The sequence below is a fragment of the Diabrotica virgifera genome, chromosome 1 (assembly GCF_917563875.1).
Source record: "Diabrotica virgifera virgifera chromosome 1, PGI_DIABVI_V3a".
NCBI lineage: Eukaryota > Metazoa > Arthropoda > Insecta > Coleoptera > Chrysomelidae > Diabrotica > Diabrotica virgifera.
In genome coordinates this window covers 209,449,937-209,469,425 of record NC_065443.1, presented here as the reverse complement: position 1 = coordinate 209,469,425, position 19,489 = coordinate 209,449,937, and the positions used below count along the sequence as shown (strand labels likewise).

General features: G+C 31.9%; 2 protein-coding genes across 2 annotated transcripts in view; both read right to left on the bottom strand.

Moving 5' to 3' along the window:
* LOC126879024 (ubiquitin-like protein 5) overlaps positions 1–19,433 on the bottom strand; it is a 34,531-nt gene extending 15,098 nt beyond the window's left edge. The window contains exon 1 of the mRNA XM_050641906.1: positions 19,159–19,433. Within this exon, the coding sequence (XP_050497863.1) occupies positions 19,159–19,336 (178 nt within the window). The 5' untranslated portion in view covers positions 19,337–19,433. The remainder of the gene's footprint in view (positions 1–19,158) is intronic.
* LOC126879022 (uncharacterized) lies at positions 11,987–14,095 on the bottom strand. Its single transcript, XM_050641904.1, has 2 exons — positions 12,964–14,095; positions 11,987–12,878 (listed from the first exon to the last, which is right to left on the bottom strand). The coding sequence occupies exons 1-2, from the start codon at positions 14,093–14,095 to the stop codon at positions 12,661–12,663; spliced, it is 1,350 nt and encodes a 449-aa protein (XP_050497861.1). The 3' UTR covers positions 11,987–12,660.
* Positions 19,434–19,489: the final 56 nt, after the last annotated feature.

Genomic DNA, 19,489 nt, shown 5'->3' with positions numbered 1-19,489 from the left:
TTAATACGTCTCAAATTCAAAAATCGTTTATGGATGGTACGTTAGTCAACTTTTTTTCTCAGTTTTTTTGTTAAATTCTCAAAGTAAATATAATAAAGCATAACATATAAAAAAAAAGTGATGGAGGTATTTTCCAAAACAAGAGAAAAAAATTCTGAAACTTAGATGTATTGCGGGCTATTCGGTAATACGTCTCAAATTCAAAAATCCTTTATGGATGGTACGTTAGTCAACTTCTTTTCTCAGTTTCTTGTTAAATTCTCAAAGTAAATATAATAAAGCATAACATATAAAAAAACGTGATGGAGGTATTTTCCAAAACAAGCGAAAAAAATTCTGAAACTTAGATGTATTGCGCGCTATTCGTTAATACGTCTCAAATTCAAAAATCCTTTATGGATGGTACGTTAGTCAACTTTTTTTCTCAGTTTCTTGTTAAATTCTCAAAGTAAATATAATAAAGCATAACATATAAAAAAATCGTGATGGAGGTATTTTTCAAAACAAGCGAAAAAAATTCTGAAACTTGATGTATTCGCGGTATTTGTTAATACGTCTCAAATTCAAAAATCCTTTATGGATGGTACGTTAGTCAACTTTTTTTCTCAGTTTTTGGTTAAATTCTCAAAGTAAATATAATAAAGCATAACATATAAAAAAATCGTGATGGAGGTATTTTTCAAAACAAGCGAACAAAATTCTGAAACTTGATGTATTCGCGGTATTTGTTAATACGTCTCAAATTCAAAAATCCTTTATGGATGGTACGTTAGTCAACTTTTTTTCTCAGTTTTTTGTTAACTTCTCAAAGTAAATATAATAAAGCATAACATATAAAAAAATCGTGATGGAGGTATTTTCCAAAACAAGAGAAAAAAATTCTGAAACTTAGATGTATTGCGCGGTATTCGTTAATACGTCTCAAATTCAAAAATCCTTTATGAATGGTACGTTAGTCAACTTTTTTTCTCAGTTTTTTGTTAAATTCTCAAAGTAAATATAATAAAGCATAACATATAAAAAAATCGTGATGGAGGTATTTTTCAAAACAAGCGAACAAAATTCTGAAACTTGATGTATTCGCGGTATTTGTTAATACGTCTCAAATTCAAAAATCCTTTATGGATGGTACGTTAGTCAACTTTTTTTCTCAGTTTTTTGTTAACTTCTCAAAGTAAATATAATAAAGCATAACATATAAAAAAATCGTGATGGAGGTATTTTCCAAAACAAGAGAAAAAAATTCTGAAACTTAGATGTATTGCGCGGTATTCGTTAATACGTCTCAAATTCAAAAATCCTTTATGGATGGTACGTTAGTCAACTTTTTTTCTCAGTTTTTTGTTAACTTCTCAAAGTAAATATAATAAAGCATAACATATCAAAAAATCGTGATGGAGGTATTTTCCAAAACAAGAGAAAAAAATTCTGAAACTTAGATGTATTGCGGGCTATTCGTTAATACGTCTCAAATTCAAAAATCCTTTACGGATGGTACGTTAGTCAACTTTTTTTCTCAGTTTCTTGTTAAATTCTCAAAGTAAATATAATAAAGCATAACATATAAAAAATCGTGATGGAGGTATTTTTCAAAACAAGCGAAAAAAATTCTGAAACTAGATGTATTCGCGGCATTTGTTAATACGTCTCAAATTCAAAAATCCTTTATGGATGGTACGTTAGTCAACTTTTTTTCTCAGTTTTTTGATAAATTCTCAAAGTAAATATAATAAAGCATAACATATAAAAAAATCGTGATGGAGGTATTTTTCAAAACAAGCGAAAAAAATTCTGAAACTTGCGATGTATTGCGGGCTATTCGGGAATACGTCTCAAATTAAAAAATGCTTTGGGGATGGTACGTTAGTTAACATTTTTTTTTTAATTTTTAGTTAAATTCTGGAAGTACATATAATAAAATTTTATGGAAGTACGTGTAATAAAGCATGAGATATAAAATATCGTGATCAAGGTATATTCGAAAGCGAGGGAAAAATTTTTAAACGGCGTGTAGGTAATGCGTCTCATTTTCAAAAATTTCTTATGTGTGTGGGCTGTTGTTTGTGTGATCAGGGACTTCGTCAATTAGCCGAATTTGTATTAGAAAAATTGAAATTATTTGTTTTTTAATTTTGAGTTATTATAGAAGAATAAGTAGGAATACCAAATACATTCTTAACAATTGTTTTATAGACAGATCTAATATTCTTATGTTTTGTGTAAATTTTTGGAAAATACCATTCTTGAGGGATTAAGATAATATGATTTTATTACCTGGGATTGTGGTCATTAGTAACGACTAGTTTTTCATTTATAGTTATTTTAGTAGAGTTTTACCACTGAAAGTGAATATTAATTAGCCCTAATTATCGGGTAAGAGTTGTTTAGAGATTATGATAACGAGTTCTTTGTCCAGTTTTCAACGTGACTTTTGTAGAATGTCCTTTCAGAAAAATCAGTTAACTTTCTAGTTAATGGCTTTTATTCTTTAATAACTTATATATATTGTTATATTTCTATTTGATATGAAAATTAAATTTTAATAATTATAAGCAAAATTCAATTTAATATAAAATATTTTCAATTTTCTCAACCACGGGCATATAAATTTAGAACAACCTGTATACAACAAATTGTTATATTTAATTTTAAGAAGTGATTAGAAGAAGCTTACGAAACTCGGGACAATGCGCCTAGAATAAACAAAGTGAATGGCGCGTACCATTATCGTTGTTCGCGGAAGGTTCGATCATTAGCCTATGCTAAATAAGACTCAGTTGAAATAGATAATAGGTCATTATCGTTGTTCGCGGAAGGTTCGATCATTAGCCTGTGCTAAATAAGACTCAGTTGAAATAGATAATAGGTCATTAAATTTTGTAAGTAGTAGAAAGTAATTTTAGAATGGGAATTAACTATTTTTTTTTGAAATCCATTAAGCATATTTAGAAAGATTAAAAATTGGTTTTGAGGAATACTGCGAATGAGAGTTGGTGGTGGAAGGTTGATTTGTGAATCTGGAAGGGATATTTAGAAAGTAGGGGAATGAATGACAAAGATAGATCAGAATGTTTTGAGCTGTCGAGAGGTGAAGTCCAGTAGTAGACGGTAGTGTACGGAGAGTGAGAAAGCCGGTGTAGTTCCGTGAGTGTGGAGTATCTATCGTGGAACGAGAGGTAGGCCAGGTCGAGAGTAAAGAACCTCCTTGAGCCAAGAGTGTCCCGGTAGCTGATTGAAGTTTCGAAAAAGGTAGAACACGGCATCACGACAGAAGCAGGAACGAGAGCTATACGAGCTAGTTTTCAAAGGAGAACATTACTGAAAGCCAGGACGAGGTTTTGATCGCAGCCAAGGATAGCAGGAAACGGGTCTTGTGTGAAGACATTCTCAGTTCACCAGAAAAAGATCAGTCTCATTTGTTTGGACATGAATGTGTGGGTTTTTCGTATTAAATACCACATTAAAAATTGAAGAACATAATCAATAATATCAGAAAAGCTTCATCAAACTCAAATAGAATTGTTGCTAATAAATCCTAATAGTTAAATGTTAATAAAAACTTTCAATTGGAAACCAAAAGGAAATAAGATTCCCATTTGTAAATGTTATGTTTAAGAATAATAAGATCTAGCAAATATTAAGCAGTGATTGCCATTTAAATAAAATAAACAATATTTTGATTATAATTGTAACCCATATGTGTGTATTATTTTACTCTTTTCTTTCCTATCCCGATTAGGAACCATTGAGAAATATTTAGAAGCCACGAAAGTAAGTAATTAATTTTATAATTCGCCCTGAGATTGAAAACATATTGATATGTGATCTGGTTAATTAATTAGATTATTATTAATGCATTGATTAAATTAAATGACATATAAGAATATTATCTCATATCAATAATCAAGATCACATCAATATACATATATATATATATATATATATATATATATATATATATATATATATATATATATATATATATATATATATATATATTGTTATATTTCTATTTGATCTGAAAATTAAATTTTGATAATTATAAGCAAAATTCAATTTAATATAAAATATTTTCAATTTTCTCAACCACGGGCATATAAATTTAGAACAACCTGTATACAACAAATTGTTATATTTAATTTTAAGAAGTGATTAGAAGAAGCTTACGAAACTCGGGACAATGCGCCTAGAATAAACAAAGTGAATGGCGCGTACCATTATCGTTGTTCGCGGAAGGTTCGATCATTAGCCTATGCTAAATAAGACTCAGTTGAAATAGATAATAGGTCATTATCGTTGTTCGCGGAAGGTTCGATCATTAGCCTATGCTAAATAAGACTCAGTTGAAATAGATAATAGGTCATTAAATTTTGTAAATAGTAGAAAGTAATTTTAGAATGGGAATTAACTATTTTTTTTTGAAATCCATTAAGCATATTTAGAAAGATTAAAAATTGGTTTTGAGGAATACTGCGAATGAGAGTTGGTGGTGGAAGGTTGATTTGTGAATCTGGAAGGGATATTTAGAAAGTAGGGGAATGAATGAAAAGATAGATCAGAATGTTTTGAGCTGTTGAGAGGTGAAGTCCAGTAGTAGACGGTAGTGTACGGAGAGTGAGAAAGCCGGTGTAGTTCCGTGAGTGTGGAGTATCTATCGTGGAACGAGAGGTAGGCCGGGTCGAGAGTAAAGAACCTCCTTGAGCCAAGAGTGTCCCGGTAGCTGATTGAAGTTTCGAAAAAGGTAGAACACGGCATCACGACAGAAGCAGGAACGAGAGCTATACGAGCTAGTTTTCAAAGGAGAACATTACTGAAAGCCAGGACGAGGTTTTGATCGCAGCCAAGGATAGCAGGAAACGGGTCTTGTGTGAAGACATTCTCAGTTCACCAGAAAAAGGTCAGTCTCATTTGTTTGGACATGAATGTATGGGTTTTTCGTATTAAATACCACATTAAAAATTGAAGAACATAATCAATAATATCAGAAAAGCTTCATCAAACTTAAATAGAATTGTTGCTAATAAATCCTAATAGTTAAATGTTAATAAAAACTGTCAATTGGAAACAAAAAGGAAATAAGATTCCCATTTGTAAATGTTATGTTTAAGAATAATAAGATCTAGCAAATATTAAGCAGTGATTGCCATTTAAATAAAATAAACAATATTTTGATTATAATTGTAACCCATATGTGTGTATTATTTTACTCTTTTCTTTCCTATCCCGATTAGGAACCATTGAGAAATATTTAGAAGCCACGAAAGTAAGTAATTAATTTTATAATTCGCCCTGAGATTGAAAACATATTGATATGTGATCTGGTTAATTAATTAGATTATTATTAATGCATTGATTAAATTAAATGACATACAGTACGTAAATCGTTCTGCTGGACATAGGGAATATACATTGAGATCATTGTGGCAACTGCGTTAACCTGTGTTAGTTGAAACTTCTGTTCGAATACGAGTTTCTGGTGCAATAGAGCTGTTACAACGAATAGAATGAATGATTTTGAATGCAAGGCAGTCCATAAATAAATAAAAAACAAAGATTATGACTTATGAATTAATAATTTTACTTTAATTTTTAAAATATCTTTTATTTAAAAATTAATTTCCAAATTAAACAGACACGGTTTTCCCATTAGGTCAAAAATAGTTCTAGAATATCATGTTTTGACGTTTATTTGTGTCAGATAAAATTAATTGTCCATTTTGAGGTTAATGCATCTTAATTCTAACAACTATATTGTCATTGAGAGAGCGGAGTTGCCACAATTATCTTAATATAATACAATGTACGTATTTATGTATCTAAATATATACAATGTATGTTCCCTATGTCCAGCTGAACGATTTACGCACTGTATAAGAATATTATCTCATATCAATAATCAAGATCACATCAACTGGCGCCCAACGTGGGGCATTGAAAAGTATTTCTAGTGGCAAATTTGAAGGATAGAAAGAGTAAAGCCGGTATTTGAAGATTTATATGCCTGTGGTAAAAAGTGAGATACTTACATTTGATAACATAAAATTTTAGATCTCTTTAGGTACAAATTTTACATAACTGATTTAATACTTTATTTTTACGATATTTACATTTGATAAGGTGTCATAAAGTAGCTATGGTCACTAAAAATTTAAAGCGTATTAAGAGCGAATGTGTATATCGCAGAATAAAGTCTGAAAGTGAGGCTTTTCGTGATAGATCCAACGACGATTTAAAGGACATGGTGGAGATGAGGACCGATAATAAAAATTATATTTATAGGGTATCTAGTCCATTTATTGTGACTATTTTTAGTAAAGAATAGTTGCATTTACTTAACTTTGCGAAATGTAAAACCGGTGAGTTACCGGATGTTCATATTGATGCAACAGGGAGAGTAGTCCGAAAACCAGGTCCTGCATCTAATAGGATTTTGTATTACACTGGTGTTATTCAGGTACAAATGGAAAGGGTGGTTCCAGTCTTTGAAATGGTAGCTGAAAAGCATGACACTGTTACCATATTAAATTGGTTACAGGAATTTAAATACTTTTGTGTGAGGAATAATCTAAGGTGGCCTGTATTTAGAACAGCGACAACGGATTTCAGTTTAGCTGTTATAAATTCCATTTGTGAGGCTTGGAATTTAATGACTTTGCAACGGTACTGCACTCTGTTTTTTGAATCTAGGTATTCTAATAAAATAGTGGATAGGTTAGTCGTGTTAAAATTGTGTTGTGCCCATTTGATGAAAATATTCGTTAGATGTGTGGATAAGTATTTTTGTTCGCAAGACAAGAACGTAAGGTCTTTTCTGAAGGAGGTTTTAGCGTCGCTGTTTGATATTTCTGACTTTGGATCTGTTGAGGAAGTTATCATATCGATGTTTCAGTTATTGCTATTAAAACATGAAAGCACTGAGAGTAATGAAATGAGGACAAATTTATTAAAAATAACATTAATCAATACTGATATAAACACAATAATTATTGATGATACGGAAGAAATGACAACAATTCCCGAATTTCATTTAACAGCTAAGCACACAGCTTTTTACAAAAATAACGATTTCTTTAAACATTTCGAACATATTTTAAAACATTCCATAATTGAAAAATGTGAACTTATTAACGAAACTAATAAACGTAAAAATATTCCGTTAAATCCTATGTATAATCAAGATTTCGTATATTATTTTTTAAAACATTTTGTTCCCTACATTCCGCTCTGGACGGGAATTTGTAATTACAAACGAAGCAGTAATGCACCGGTAGAAAATTTTTTCGGTTTGCTTAAAAACAATATATTAAACAATAAATTACACAGAAAATGCTCGCGCTTTATTAGAACTGTAAGAAAATATGTTATTAACAGATATAGAGAACAAAAGTATAGCATAAAAAAACGGGCTGCGCCACAAGAGTTAATAAAAAACAACCGCGTAATACAATAAAGATAAACGAAGAAAAATGGTGCAAACGGATAAAAAGAAATAATACATATTTTAAAAAACAACCCTTAAAAAAATACTTTAAGACTGAGTACGAATGTTCAACTATTAAAAAACATACTACAACCGAGTATTCTAATCCAACTTTCAAAAATAAATTTGAAAACGGTCTTCAAAACAAAATTGAATTTTACAATTCAATAAATTTAAATAAATACTTTGTAATTGCGAAATACAATTATATTTTAGGAGATCTAACATTATACAACGAAGGTTTTGAAACGTTAAATCCCATAAAATGGTTAAGTGACTCTGTAATAGACGCTGCTATTCTTAGCACAACAAATATAAAAAATTCAAAGGATGATTTATATATTTATGCAAGTTTAGGATATTGTATATTAAGCCATAGTAATAACAACGTAACCGAAAATTTCATTGTGAATAAAACAAATATTTCAAATTATAACAAAATTTTAATTCCCGTTAACCATAATCAAAACCATTGGATCTTGTGTGAAATAGACTTTATACATTATCAGTTTAATATATACGATTCATCTAGACTTGTAAACAAAACTCAAGCTGTCCGTTATAGAAATTTGTTTTCCTCTTACTTTTTAGACCGAGTTCATTTGTAGATACTTTGAAATGTAATATGCAAAATTTGAATGTTAATGTGCTAAGTCCCATTATTCAGAAAGACCAGCACAATTGTGGTGTTTGCGTAATTTATGTCAGCCAATGTATTATTGATAATAAATTAATCAACGATAAAATAAACTTGGATAACTTCAGAATAGATTTACAACGGGCAATTCTACAGGGTTCATTGCCCATGCAACATCGCTGTTTAGTTTGCGGTTGCGATATTATGTTCTCCCCTACATCTTCCAAGTCATTTCAATGTGTAACATGTGACAGGTTTATACACGACAACTGTGCGGATAACACATATTATGTAGTAGCTAAAAGCCAGTGCTTTTTATGTAAAGGTAGTAGTATAGGTACTACAAAATATAAAAACTAAAAACGTGGCTCTGGTCGATCCTATAAGATTGAATTAATATTAAGAGGGAAGAATATTATATTTTATTGTTCCGTATCTGTACACTCGTCTGAACAAGCCTCTAAATTGGGTTCAATTACGATCGGGTTGATAGGCGGCAAAGTTCGATATTCGTTTTCTTCTTTTATTACATGACCTACGCTATTTTTCCGGACTTGTAAATATTTTGGATAAATAAATATTTTCCGTATATTTTCAATGACCATGTTACTTAAGGATAGCGCACTATTAGTTTTTTTAATTTTTTGTTTTAAACAACCCCACACACACTCGATCGGGTTGAAAATACAGTAATAAGGAGGTAGGCGGAGTACCGTGCGACCTTCATCTTTCGCCATTTTATCAACCACGTAATTTATGTTTTTATAATTTCCAACAATCTTGTTTTTATCGTCATTTTTTGAGGAATTGGTATACTTTTATGTGTCATAAATGCTATTATATAATTATATCCGATTTTTTGGTATTTGAATTCGGTATTTTATTCATTTGACGCGAATGATACGACGCATTATCTAAAACAATAACATGGTCATAACGTGGTCATTGAAAATATACGGAAAGTATTTACTAATCCAAAATATTTACAAGTCTGGAAAAATAGCGTAGGTCATGTAATAAAAGAAGAAAATGAATATCGAACATTGCCGTCTATCAACCCGATCGTAATTGAACCCCATTTAGAGTCTTCTTCAGACGAGTGTACAGATACGGAACAATAAAATATAATATTCTGCCCTCTTAATATTAATTCAATCTTATAGGATCGAAAGCGTTTGATATTCATTTTTTCCCAAAAAAACCCACAAAAACCCAAAAAGGGAGGAGTCCGGGCACCGACTTCAATTGAAATTGGGGTCTGGACTTTTACCACCAAAAAAACCCCAGAAAAAACCACAAAAACCCCAGATAGCCGAGGCGCCGGTTCTCCGGGGCCTCGCCTACCTACCCAAAAAAAACCACGGTGAAAAATCCAACAAAACGGAGGAGTAACGTCTCCAGTCGGGTAACCGGTCGGAGTCTTTACTCCAACACCAAAAAAACCAAAAAACCAAAAAAACCGGAAGGGCCTAGTCACCGACTAGAACACTACTTGGGGACTAGGCTCTCCCACCCAAAAAAAAATATAAAAAACAAAAATAATGTTTTCTCTTTCAGGTTATTTTTTTCAGGTCGACAAAATTGCGCGTCGGAGCGAGTAGATGAAAGTGTGAATGCATGTACTGTTTGAATGACAGGCCGGTTAAGGTTCTTTGGATTGGATTCGTAACACCTGAACAAAGAACTTTGGCGACGAGGCCGGCACACAACTGACGACAACCCCCTCAGGGAAGTCCGAAGCATACACAGACGGTTTGCGTCAGCCCCTTCAGGGAAGTAAGGTAGTAATCAAATAAAGACATGAGGCCTCTGAGCGAATGGCTCAGGGGGGTGGTGGTTCGAAACTCTTTACTCTCCAAGTGCACAGGCCGGCCTGGGCATTGCAGATCCAGGGGATTCGATATGGGTTCATTTTGCGCGCGCGCGTGGGTGTGTGTGTGTGAGCGTGTGTGTGTGCGTGCGTGTGTGTGTGTGTGTGTGTGTGTGTGTGTGTGTGTGTGTGTGTGATTTTCATTTTTATTATCATTGTTGGTGAAATCTATATCTTAATTTGCTTTTTTGGAATTTTTTATTTTTTTTTCGGGTTACATAAGGCTGATGTCGTTATAAAGACTTTGGAAAATGCCTTTTAATACATCCTTTGACGTCGGGTTTATTACCTCAATACTTCTAAGTTTCAGAATTTTTTCTCTTGTTTTGGAAACTACCCCCATCACGTTTTTTTTATATATTATGCTTTAGTATATATACTTCGAGAATTTAGCAAAAAATTGAAAAAAAAAGTTGACTAACGTACCATCCATAAAGGATTTTTGAATTTGAGACGTATTAACGAATACCGCGCAATACAGCTAAGTTTCAGAATTTTTTTCGCTTGTTTTGAAAAATACCTCCATCACGATTTTTTATATGTTATGCTTTATTATATTTACTTTGAGAATTTAACAAGAAACTGAGAAAAAAAGTTGACTAACGTACCATCCATAAAGGATTTTTGAATTTGAGACGTATTACCGAATAGCCCGCAATACATCTAAGTTTCAGAATTTTTTTTTCTTGTTTTGGAAAATACCTCCATCACGTTTTTTTATATGTTATGCTCTATTATATTTACTTTGAGAATTTCACAAAAAACTGAGAAAAAAAGTTGACTAACGTACCATCCATAAAGGATTTTTGAATTTGAGACGTATTAACGAATACCGCGCAATACATCTAAGTTTCAGAATTTTTTTCGCTTGTTTTGAAAAATACCTCCATCACGATTTTTTTATATGTTATGCTTTATTATATTTACTTTGAGAATTTAACAAAAAACTGAGAAAAAAAGTTGACTAACGTACCATCCATAAAGGATTTTTGAATTTGAGACGTATTAACGAATACCGCGCAATACATCTAAATTTCAGAATTTTTTTCGCTTGTTTTGAAAAATACCTCCATCACGATTTTTTTATATGTTATGCTTTATTATATTTACTTTGAGAATTTAACAAGAAACTGAGAAAAAAAGTTGACTAACGTACCATCCATAAAGGATTTTTGAATTTGAGACGTATTAACGAATAGAGCGCAATACATCTAAGTTTCAGAATTTTTTTCGCTTGTTTTGGAAAATACCTCCATCACGATTTTTTTATATGTTATGCTTTATTATATTTACTTTGAGAATTTAACAAGAAACTGAGAAAAAAAGTTGACTAACGTACCATCCATAAAGGATTTTTGAATTTGAGACGTATTAACGAATAGAGCGCAATACATCTAAGTTTCAGAATTTTTTTCGCTTGTTTTGGAAAATACCTCCATAACGATTTTTTTTATATGTTATGCTTTATTATATTTACTTTGAGAATTTAACAAAAAACTGAGAAAAAAAGTTGACTAACGTACCATCCATAAAGGATTTTTGAATTTGAGACGTATTAACGAATACCGCGCAATACAGCTAAGTTTCAGAATTTTTTTCTCTTGTTTTGGAAAATACCTCGATCACGTTTTTTTTATATGTTATGCTCTATTATATTTACTTTGAGAATTTATCAAAAAACTGAGAAACAAAGTTGACTAACGTACCATCCATAAAGGATTTTTGAATTTGAGACGTATTAACGAATACCGCGCAATACATCTAAGTTTCAGAATTTTTTTCTCTTGTTTTGGAAAATACCTCCATCACGTTTTTTTGATATGTTATGCTTTATTATATTTACTTTGAGAATTTATCAAAAAACTGAGAAAAAAAGTTGACTAACGTACCATCCATAAAGGATTTTTGAATTTGAGACGTATTAACGAATACCGCGCAATACATCTAAGTTTCAGAATTTTTTTCGCTTGTTTTGAAAAATACCTCCATCACGATTTTTTTATATCAGCCATTCCAGGTTCCGTACGGGACATTTAGACTATGCATTGTTGAACAAAACTTGCTGAGATTTTTTAACAATTCAATTGAAAGCTATAAATTAAATAGACTTAGGTGAAAAACAAACAGATTACTTTGCTCAATTAATTTCAAAGACTTAACTTGACTAGTTTCAGTGTAAAACTGGTTCAATCCACGGTTCTGTACGGGACAACATTTAGCTCCTATCTGTGCAACTTAAGCATTAACTTAAAAATTCTGTGATGTTTTTAAACATTTCCTACTGTAATTATACACTTTGATTCCTAAGACTTCAATTTTTGTAGTTATGCTTATTTGTTCAATACTCTGTTTGAAAATAAAATGGTATAAATTAAAATAAACAGTTCCGTATGGGACACCTACTGGTTCCGTACGGGACCTATGTGAAATATTCCTAACATCCCCTTCATTTATTTGTTAAGAAATAAAACATAGACTGTGATGAATGTGAAATATATTTATTTAACTTATTATAATAGGTTTTCCTTCAATTAACTTAAATATTAATGAATAATTAATATAAGTTACACTAAAATATTAATGAAAATTTATCAATGAAGTAATTCTAACTACTTCAAATTTTAATGCTACTTAATAATGCTACTAAACATAATGAAGAGTAGGCTAGGCAAACTAAACATTCAGTTTTTTGAAAATCTCATCGTATAGGGATACTCCATTGATTTCAAAATGACGATTTGATACTGGGTGTGGCGGTTCCTTGATCCTGCACATTATATTGACATGATGCAGTGTTTGGATATCAGGCTTTGATGGCCAAAAGAATCTTTGGCCCACTCTGGCCATGAATGAGACAGTTATGTCTTTCTCCGATTTATTTTCAACAATCCCTGCAAAAAAATACAAAAATTGCTAAGTTACCAGTAGGTTCAAAATATTCAACACTATTATATATATAATAAAATAAATAATTACCTGGATACCATTGGCTGTCATATATCACTCCAACCCATGATCCTACAACTGTCTCTTCACCAACTGGTAGTGCAGTAGGTGTACACATTTTGTCATCATCAGAATCAGACGAGGAATAGACATCCTCATAGCGTAGGCGCCTCTGTTTTAAATCTAATTGCCTTGAGAGGTCTTCTTCCGCTTCTTTGGAAATAATGTGTTTAGTCATTAACGATTTTGCAGTCCGTGCAACAAGTATGCTCGTAGAGTCATAAGGCATAAAGTAGTGGCATTGCCGAATGTCAGGAATAGACTTTATGTCTGCCCATTTTTTTTCCATTTCCTGGGCATGATTTTGTACATCTTCTTCAGGCAGAAAGATAATATGTGTCCCTTTTATTTCTTCTTTAGCACATTCATAAAACTCAAAGGGATTTGAAATTGTTCTTTGTCTTGATTTGATTTTGATCCATACTCGGTGCTTTATGGCGCCCCCTATCCCATCAACAGAGCCTTTTCCATGGGAAGTGGCGAAAAACAACCAGTCAAAGTCAATTTTGAAATGTTTTTGCATTGAGCACAAGAGTCCAGCTGTATATTTGTTTTTGAATTGAGATGAGGGACCATCAGAGAATATTGACAGTTTTTCCAGATTAGGGAACCTCTTGAGAATATCTTCAATTATTCTATACAGAAAAACTTTAATGCTGAGTTTTTGATGTGATAAATCATCACTCACAATGGTGTATGAGGAAGTTGCACTACCAGTCCAAACACAAGCTGTAAATAAAGTTACCTGTTGATGAGACCAATGTGCGGACTGTATCTCATCCTGTGAAATCAAGGAAAAGTTTTCTGCAAAATCAATCTGCAGAGTTCCTGACTTTGGATTATTTTCAAGTCTCCTTGCTTCAAATTCTTCTGATTGCACATTTTTGATATAGCAATGAACTCTAAATGTAGGCAATTGTTTTTTTATTTCACAAATTACATCTTTTACAGTACCGCTGTGCTCAACTTGTTTTGGCCTTTTTTCAATGTCAACCCATTGTTTCCAGACAATTCTTTTCCCTTCATCATAATCACTGACAGTTAACACATGTGCAAGTTCATGTTCAACCAAACTTTTGCATTGGGAACAAGTTCCTAACATACAGTTTTCTTCGTTTAAGCTGCAAACAAGTTTTCTTAATAGTTCTTTGCCATTTGGTACAAGATCCTGGTTTAATACTTTATTACTATGCAAGGATTCTAAAAGATAGTTAAAATTTCCGTGGTATTTACACACACATACCGTGTGTGGTGTATCACTTACTAAAAGGACATGTTTTGGTCACAGATCATAAAATGTGGTCTTTGTCACTTGTTGCAAGCCTGTTTCTTGGATGAATTGTTGATAGGCTTCTTTGACTGACATGACAAGAAACCTTTTTTGCACATTAGCTCTTTTGTTAGTTACAGGGTCCTTAATTGATTTTGTATCCCTTTTTCCTGGAGCCTGATAACTTATATCATCCCTGATAAAAAAATCTTTGACAGTTTTCTTTACCTCATCAGAGAGTTTGGTTGTACACTTACGAGGAGGTTTGGTCAATATCAAATTTGGGTATTCCAAAATCAGTTTCCGTACAACAGCTTGTTTCTTGGAAGGACTATCTGGTAAAACTTTTTTAACCCTATTTACAGCCTTTCCTAAGCTCTGAGGCCTTTTATATGAGCCAAGTTCTGAAGCTACACTGGGAAAATTTGACTCTTCTCCTAATTTAGCTAGCCTTTTCCGCTCTCGTTGTTTTTGTTTCCTTAATGTTTCATATTTTCTTTTACTTTCTAAGATATCTGGCCTATCTTTAAAAAGATCTCTCTCCTTTGCTCTTACGGCTTTCACACGTTGCCTCTCCTTTTCCTGATGTGCAGCAAGTCGCTGGGGATCCAATCGTAGCTTCTCAAAATATCTTTTCTTTTTTTCTTTATTGTCCATTTTCTGAAAAGATAAATACATGTAAGTGGTTTAGGTCTAGCTTAAAATGATGTAGGTCTATAAGGCTCTTGTAAAATTTGGCTATAAAACATTTAAACAGGCATAGAGTGTGACTTTTGCATCCATAATACAAATTTCCCGTACGGAACTGTCCCGTACGGAACTACTGTTTCATATAAAAATACCGAGTTTGAAAAAACATCAACTATATGAGTGTATTGATAATTCCACTTACCTAACTTTTGAAGGTTTTGACGTTTTAGTCTTATTTTGTTCTCTCGGGAAGCTAACTTTTCCAACTTTTTGGTTCCGTATGGGACACCGAAATCACTCTTAAAGTTTATTTTTCTGTTAAGTTCTGAAATCACTGAACATCATAATTTAGGTTGATAGTGCTGGTTTTTGAGGTTATGTTGATAAACAAAACAAAACATATGACATTTAAGAAAAAATAAAGAAGAAATCAGGTGGGCCAACTTGATTACATTTGAGACTTTGAGCACAGTATCAGCTTGTCAAACTTTGGGTGCACAAAAAACCTAAATAAATAGACAAATTTTTAATTTTACGTTTTGATTTATTTTTATTAGAATGTTTTAATGCCTTTTCTAATGAAATTTCATTTTATTATAAAACTTTATTATTTTGCATTTAGGCTCATTATTTCTGGAATGGCTGATATGTTATTCTTTATTATATTTACTTTGAGAATTTAACAAGAAACTGAGAAAAAAAGTTGACTAACGTACCATCCATAAAGGATTTTTGAATTTGAGACGTATTAACGAATAGAGCGCAATACATCTAAGTTTCAGAATTTTTTTCGCTTGTTTTGGAAAATACCTCCATCACGATTTTTTTATATGTTATGCTTTATTATATTTACTTTGAGAATTTAACAAAAAACTGAGAAAAAAAGTTGACTAACGTACCATCCATAAAGGATTTTTGAATTTGAGTGGCATTATCTACTCACCGTCAATACATCGCCCGTTTAAATTTTTTTTTCCAAATATATATAACATATATAACATTTTTCTTGTCAATATTATCTGTTTTATTCATTTTTGATAAATTTATACCAAATTTTTGTGAAAATATGAAAAAAAAATTTATGGATGAAATTTATGGCTAAGGTAACACGGGTGCCACACAAGTTTCTTGAAACAATCTATTTTATATTTTCGGTTTATTTTTAAAATGTATTAACATCTTTTCATTGTATTATTATAGTGTTACTTATGTTTTAGCTTAATTTTGTAATCAGGCAATTTTGTTAATAAAGATAAATAAACGAATAATCAGTATTTTATTATAAAGAAAACGAAAATTCATTTTGTGTTTAAGAAAATATAGAAACAACTAGGATTAATTCAGTGTCAACTCAAAGTTTTTACATAAAAACTGCAACAAACCTAATTGTTTATTTTACATGACAGTTCATTTAGCAATAAAAGAGCATCATGTAGAATTATTTCATCGGCGCAGAATATATGTTTAATCATAAAGTGAAATAACTCTAAACTATCAAAAGAACAACACATTTGCACCCTTAACAATAGACGAGAGGATTAGCATTTACTAAAATCTAAGAGCTTACTAATTAAGCTCTCCACACCAACCTTTAGAATTCCTCTAACCCGTGTGATTTTTGTGAAATTAATTTTTAACCTGTACTGTGCAAAACTTAAAAACTTTAACTGCAAATTCCCACAAACTGTGTTTTTTGAGTTATTTCTTTTTTTTTATTAAAGGTGCGATATGTTGATGAACCTATTGTAACTGACAAAGATTTGCGTAAATAATCTAGAGAAGCTGCATCACACATACCTACAATAATTCATCGGGTGGTATTCTCAACAAGAAGAAGCCAATAAAGTAGACTGCATGATCTTATGCCGATAAGGAAATTCAGCCGTTGCAAAATGTGAAGCCACAGTAAAACAAAGATTTCAGAATATTTTAAATTGATTCGATTGTACGAACACAAATCCCTCTTATATTGTCAAACAAAACATACAAATGAAATCTGAGAGTTGTACTATGAATTTTAAGTTTTTTTTTAATGTTCTGTTAACCGTCTTTTCGATTTTCCGTCATACCCTTGATCCGGTGCCCTGACGGATAATCGAGGTTCTACTGTATATTGAAAAACAAAATATAAAAAGCTATTAAATCCGTCTGAAATTCCTAGAATGCATTTGAATGACAGGCAAAAAACAAGAGCAATTGTCAAACTCGAAGAAGGTTGGTCAATAAGACAAGTTACACCTTCATTTTTACATTGTAACATGTTAAAAAATAATAATGTTAAAAAGCTTGTCAAAAACTTCATGCATATTGAAAAACAAAATATAAAAAGCTATTAAATCCATCCGAAATTCCCAGAATGCATTATTGAATGATAGGCAAGAAACAAGAGCAATTGCCAAACTCGAAGAAGGTTGGTCAATAAGGCAAGTTGCTGCAGATACTAGCGGAGGATAGTGAACATCTTGCTGGATCAGAAAATATTATGAATGGCACATATATTTGGGACGACTTCAATAGCTTCAGCCTCTGCCACTGGGGAGGTCGGTTGACAGGTTGCTAATGAACAGAAATCTTCTAGTTCCCATATAGCAGATGGAATATTATAATCACCAAATAGATAAAATGTAGAATTAGGAAATTGTTCACTTGTGGTTAGTAGTTGTTCAGAATGAATTTCATATTTATTAATTTCAGACCTGGTGGAATATATACAGCCCCTAAAATGATGTTTTTATTTAACTGAACAAAAACTTGTTCCACTGCTGAATTAGATTGGATGAGACTTGTTGACAACTTCTTGTTAACTGCTATTAGCACACCACCTGCTCTACTAAAACTACTGGATTCCAGTGAACAATCTCGCCTGTAGACATTAAAATTAGATAAACCTATTTCAGCATTGTTGATATCAGTTGTTAGCCAAGTTTCTGTGAGAATGATGACACCATAAAAGCAATTTGATACATTAAGACTAATTTCAGTTAATTTGGTTCGAAGTCCTCTGACGTTTTGATAGTAAATTGAGAGCTTGCCTAAGTCAGTGAGCTTTTATAAGAGGAGAGTTCTTTTGGTTTGTTTTCTGGTCTTGGTTTGGAACCTTTAGTTTTAATTATATTATTTCCAGTGGTGTCATGGTGTGGGAACGCGTGGGAACGCCGTTCCCACACTGGTTAAGAAAAGAAAAAAAATAATAGAGGATTTAGGTTTTGTAAACAAAAATTAGCAATGCGTTCCGGCACTGCGTTCCCGCACTGCTAATTTTGCCATGACACCACTGATTATTTCTAGATTTGTACACATTTAAATTGAAAATTTGAATCACAATATTGCTTATGTACTTCTAAAAAATTCAGTTATTAAAAGTAAAAATAATATCTTATTTTTTACAAAAAAATTTGGTGCATCAGATCTCTAATTTTATAAAGTGCAAAAATTTAAGGGATTTAAGGCAAGTATTGTATGCACACTACCACATGGCGTTTAGGTAAGAAAATATGTTACAAGTATCTAAAGAAAGTTGCTCGACTCTTCCATATTTTAGAAGAAGGCTTGTTGACGAGTGATGTTGTGGCTGCAGTAGTGAGGAGATCGCACAAGCTCCGTAGTCGTTGTCAAGTGGTTTTACACCATAGATTCTACTCAGTGGGAACACAAATCCTATGCTGAAAAGTTACAGGGCAGTACTCTTCTACTTACGTCTATATTCTTTGATATTGTTTTCCATCTTTTACATTATTTTGCCAGTTATTAGCGCACTCATCACTGTATATAGCACCATCTTCTGACCAACTTTTGCTCCAATTTTCACTTTATTTTATCTTGTGGATTTACCTACTTTATTTGCGATTACCACTTTTCTCCTATTTCTTTACATAGTTGTTGATTCCAAGCCAATTTTTATTCACTTTTATTATGTGTAATGGTTGACCTGGCTTCTATAACACAAACTATTTTTGGTTCTAGTTCCGAACAAGGGTAGACAGTTTACGGATATGAAATTTATACCAATGAATTCTGTTTCACTTACTGATAATTGCACAATAGTTTTTTATTGGGGGCGAGCGTTATTTTCCATGTAATTCCCATTTAAAATATGTCTTCTGTTAAATATTAGGGGGTCAGAAGATTTTCCAAAATTTCAATAGTCTATTTGGTATTTATTTGAACTAAATATATACTATTAAACCTATTTATTAAAAGGATACAGTCTTGTAGTTGAATGTGGTCTTTAAATGTAGTGTACCATTTCTTCAAAACAATTTTATCCCATCTTGTTCCAGTTTGAGCAGCAATAAGTTTTTTCAGATCTCCAACTGTATCGTCCGGATTACATTTGACTCTGACTTTTTTACCTAAACGGTCATTACACGTTATTTCGATCATATTTTATTACTGTTTATTATTTTTGCTAAAATTTATTAAATTTAAAATCAACACAACACAACCTAAAAATTAGTAAAATAGGTGACATTCTGACATTTGACATTGACAGTTAACATATCTTCTTTTTCAGAAGCTGCCACTTCTCCTTATGAG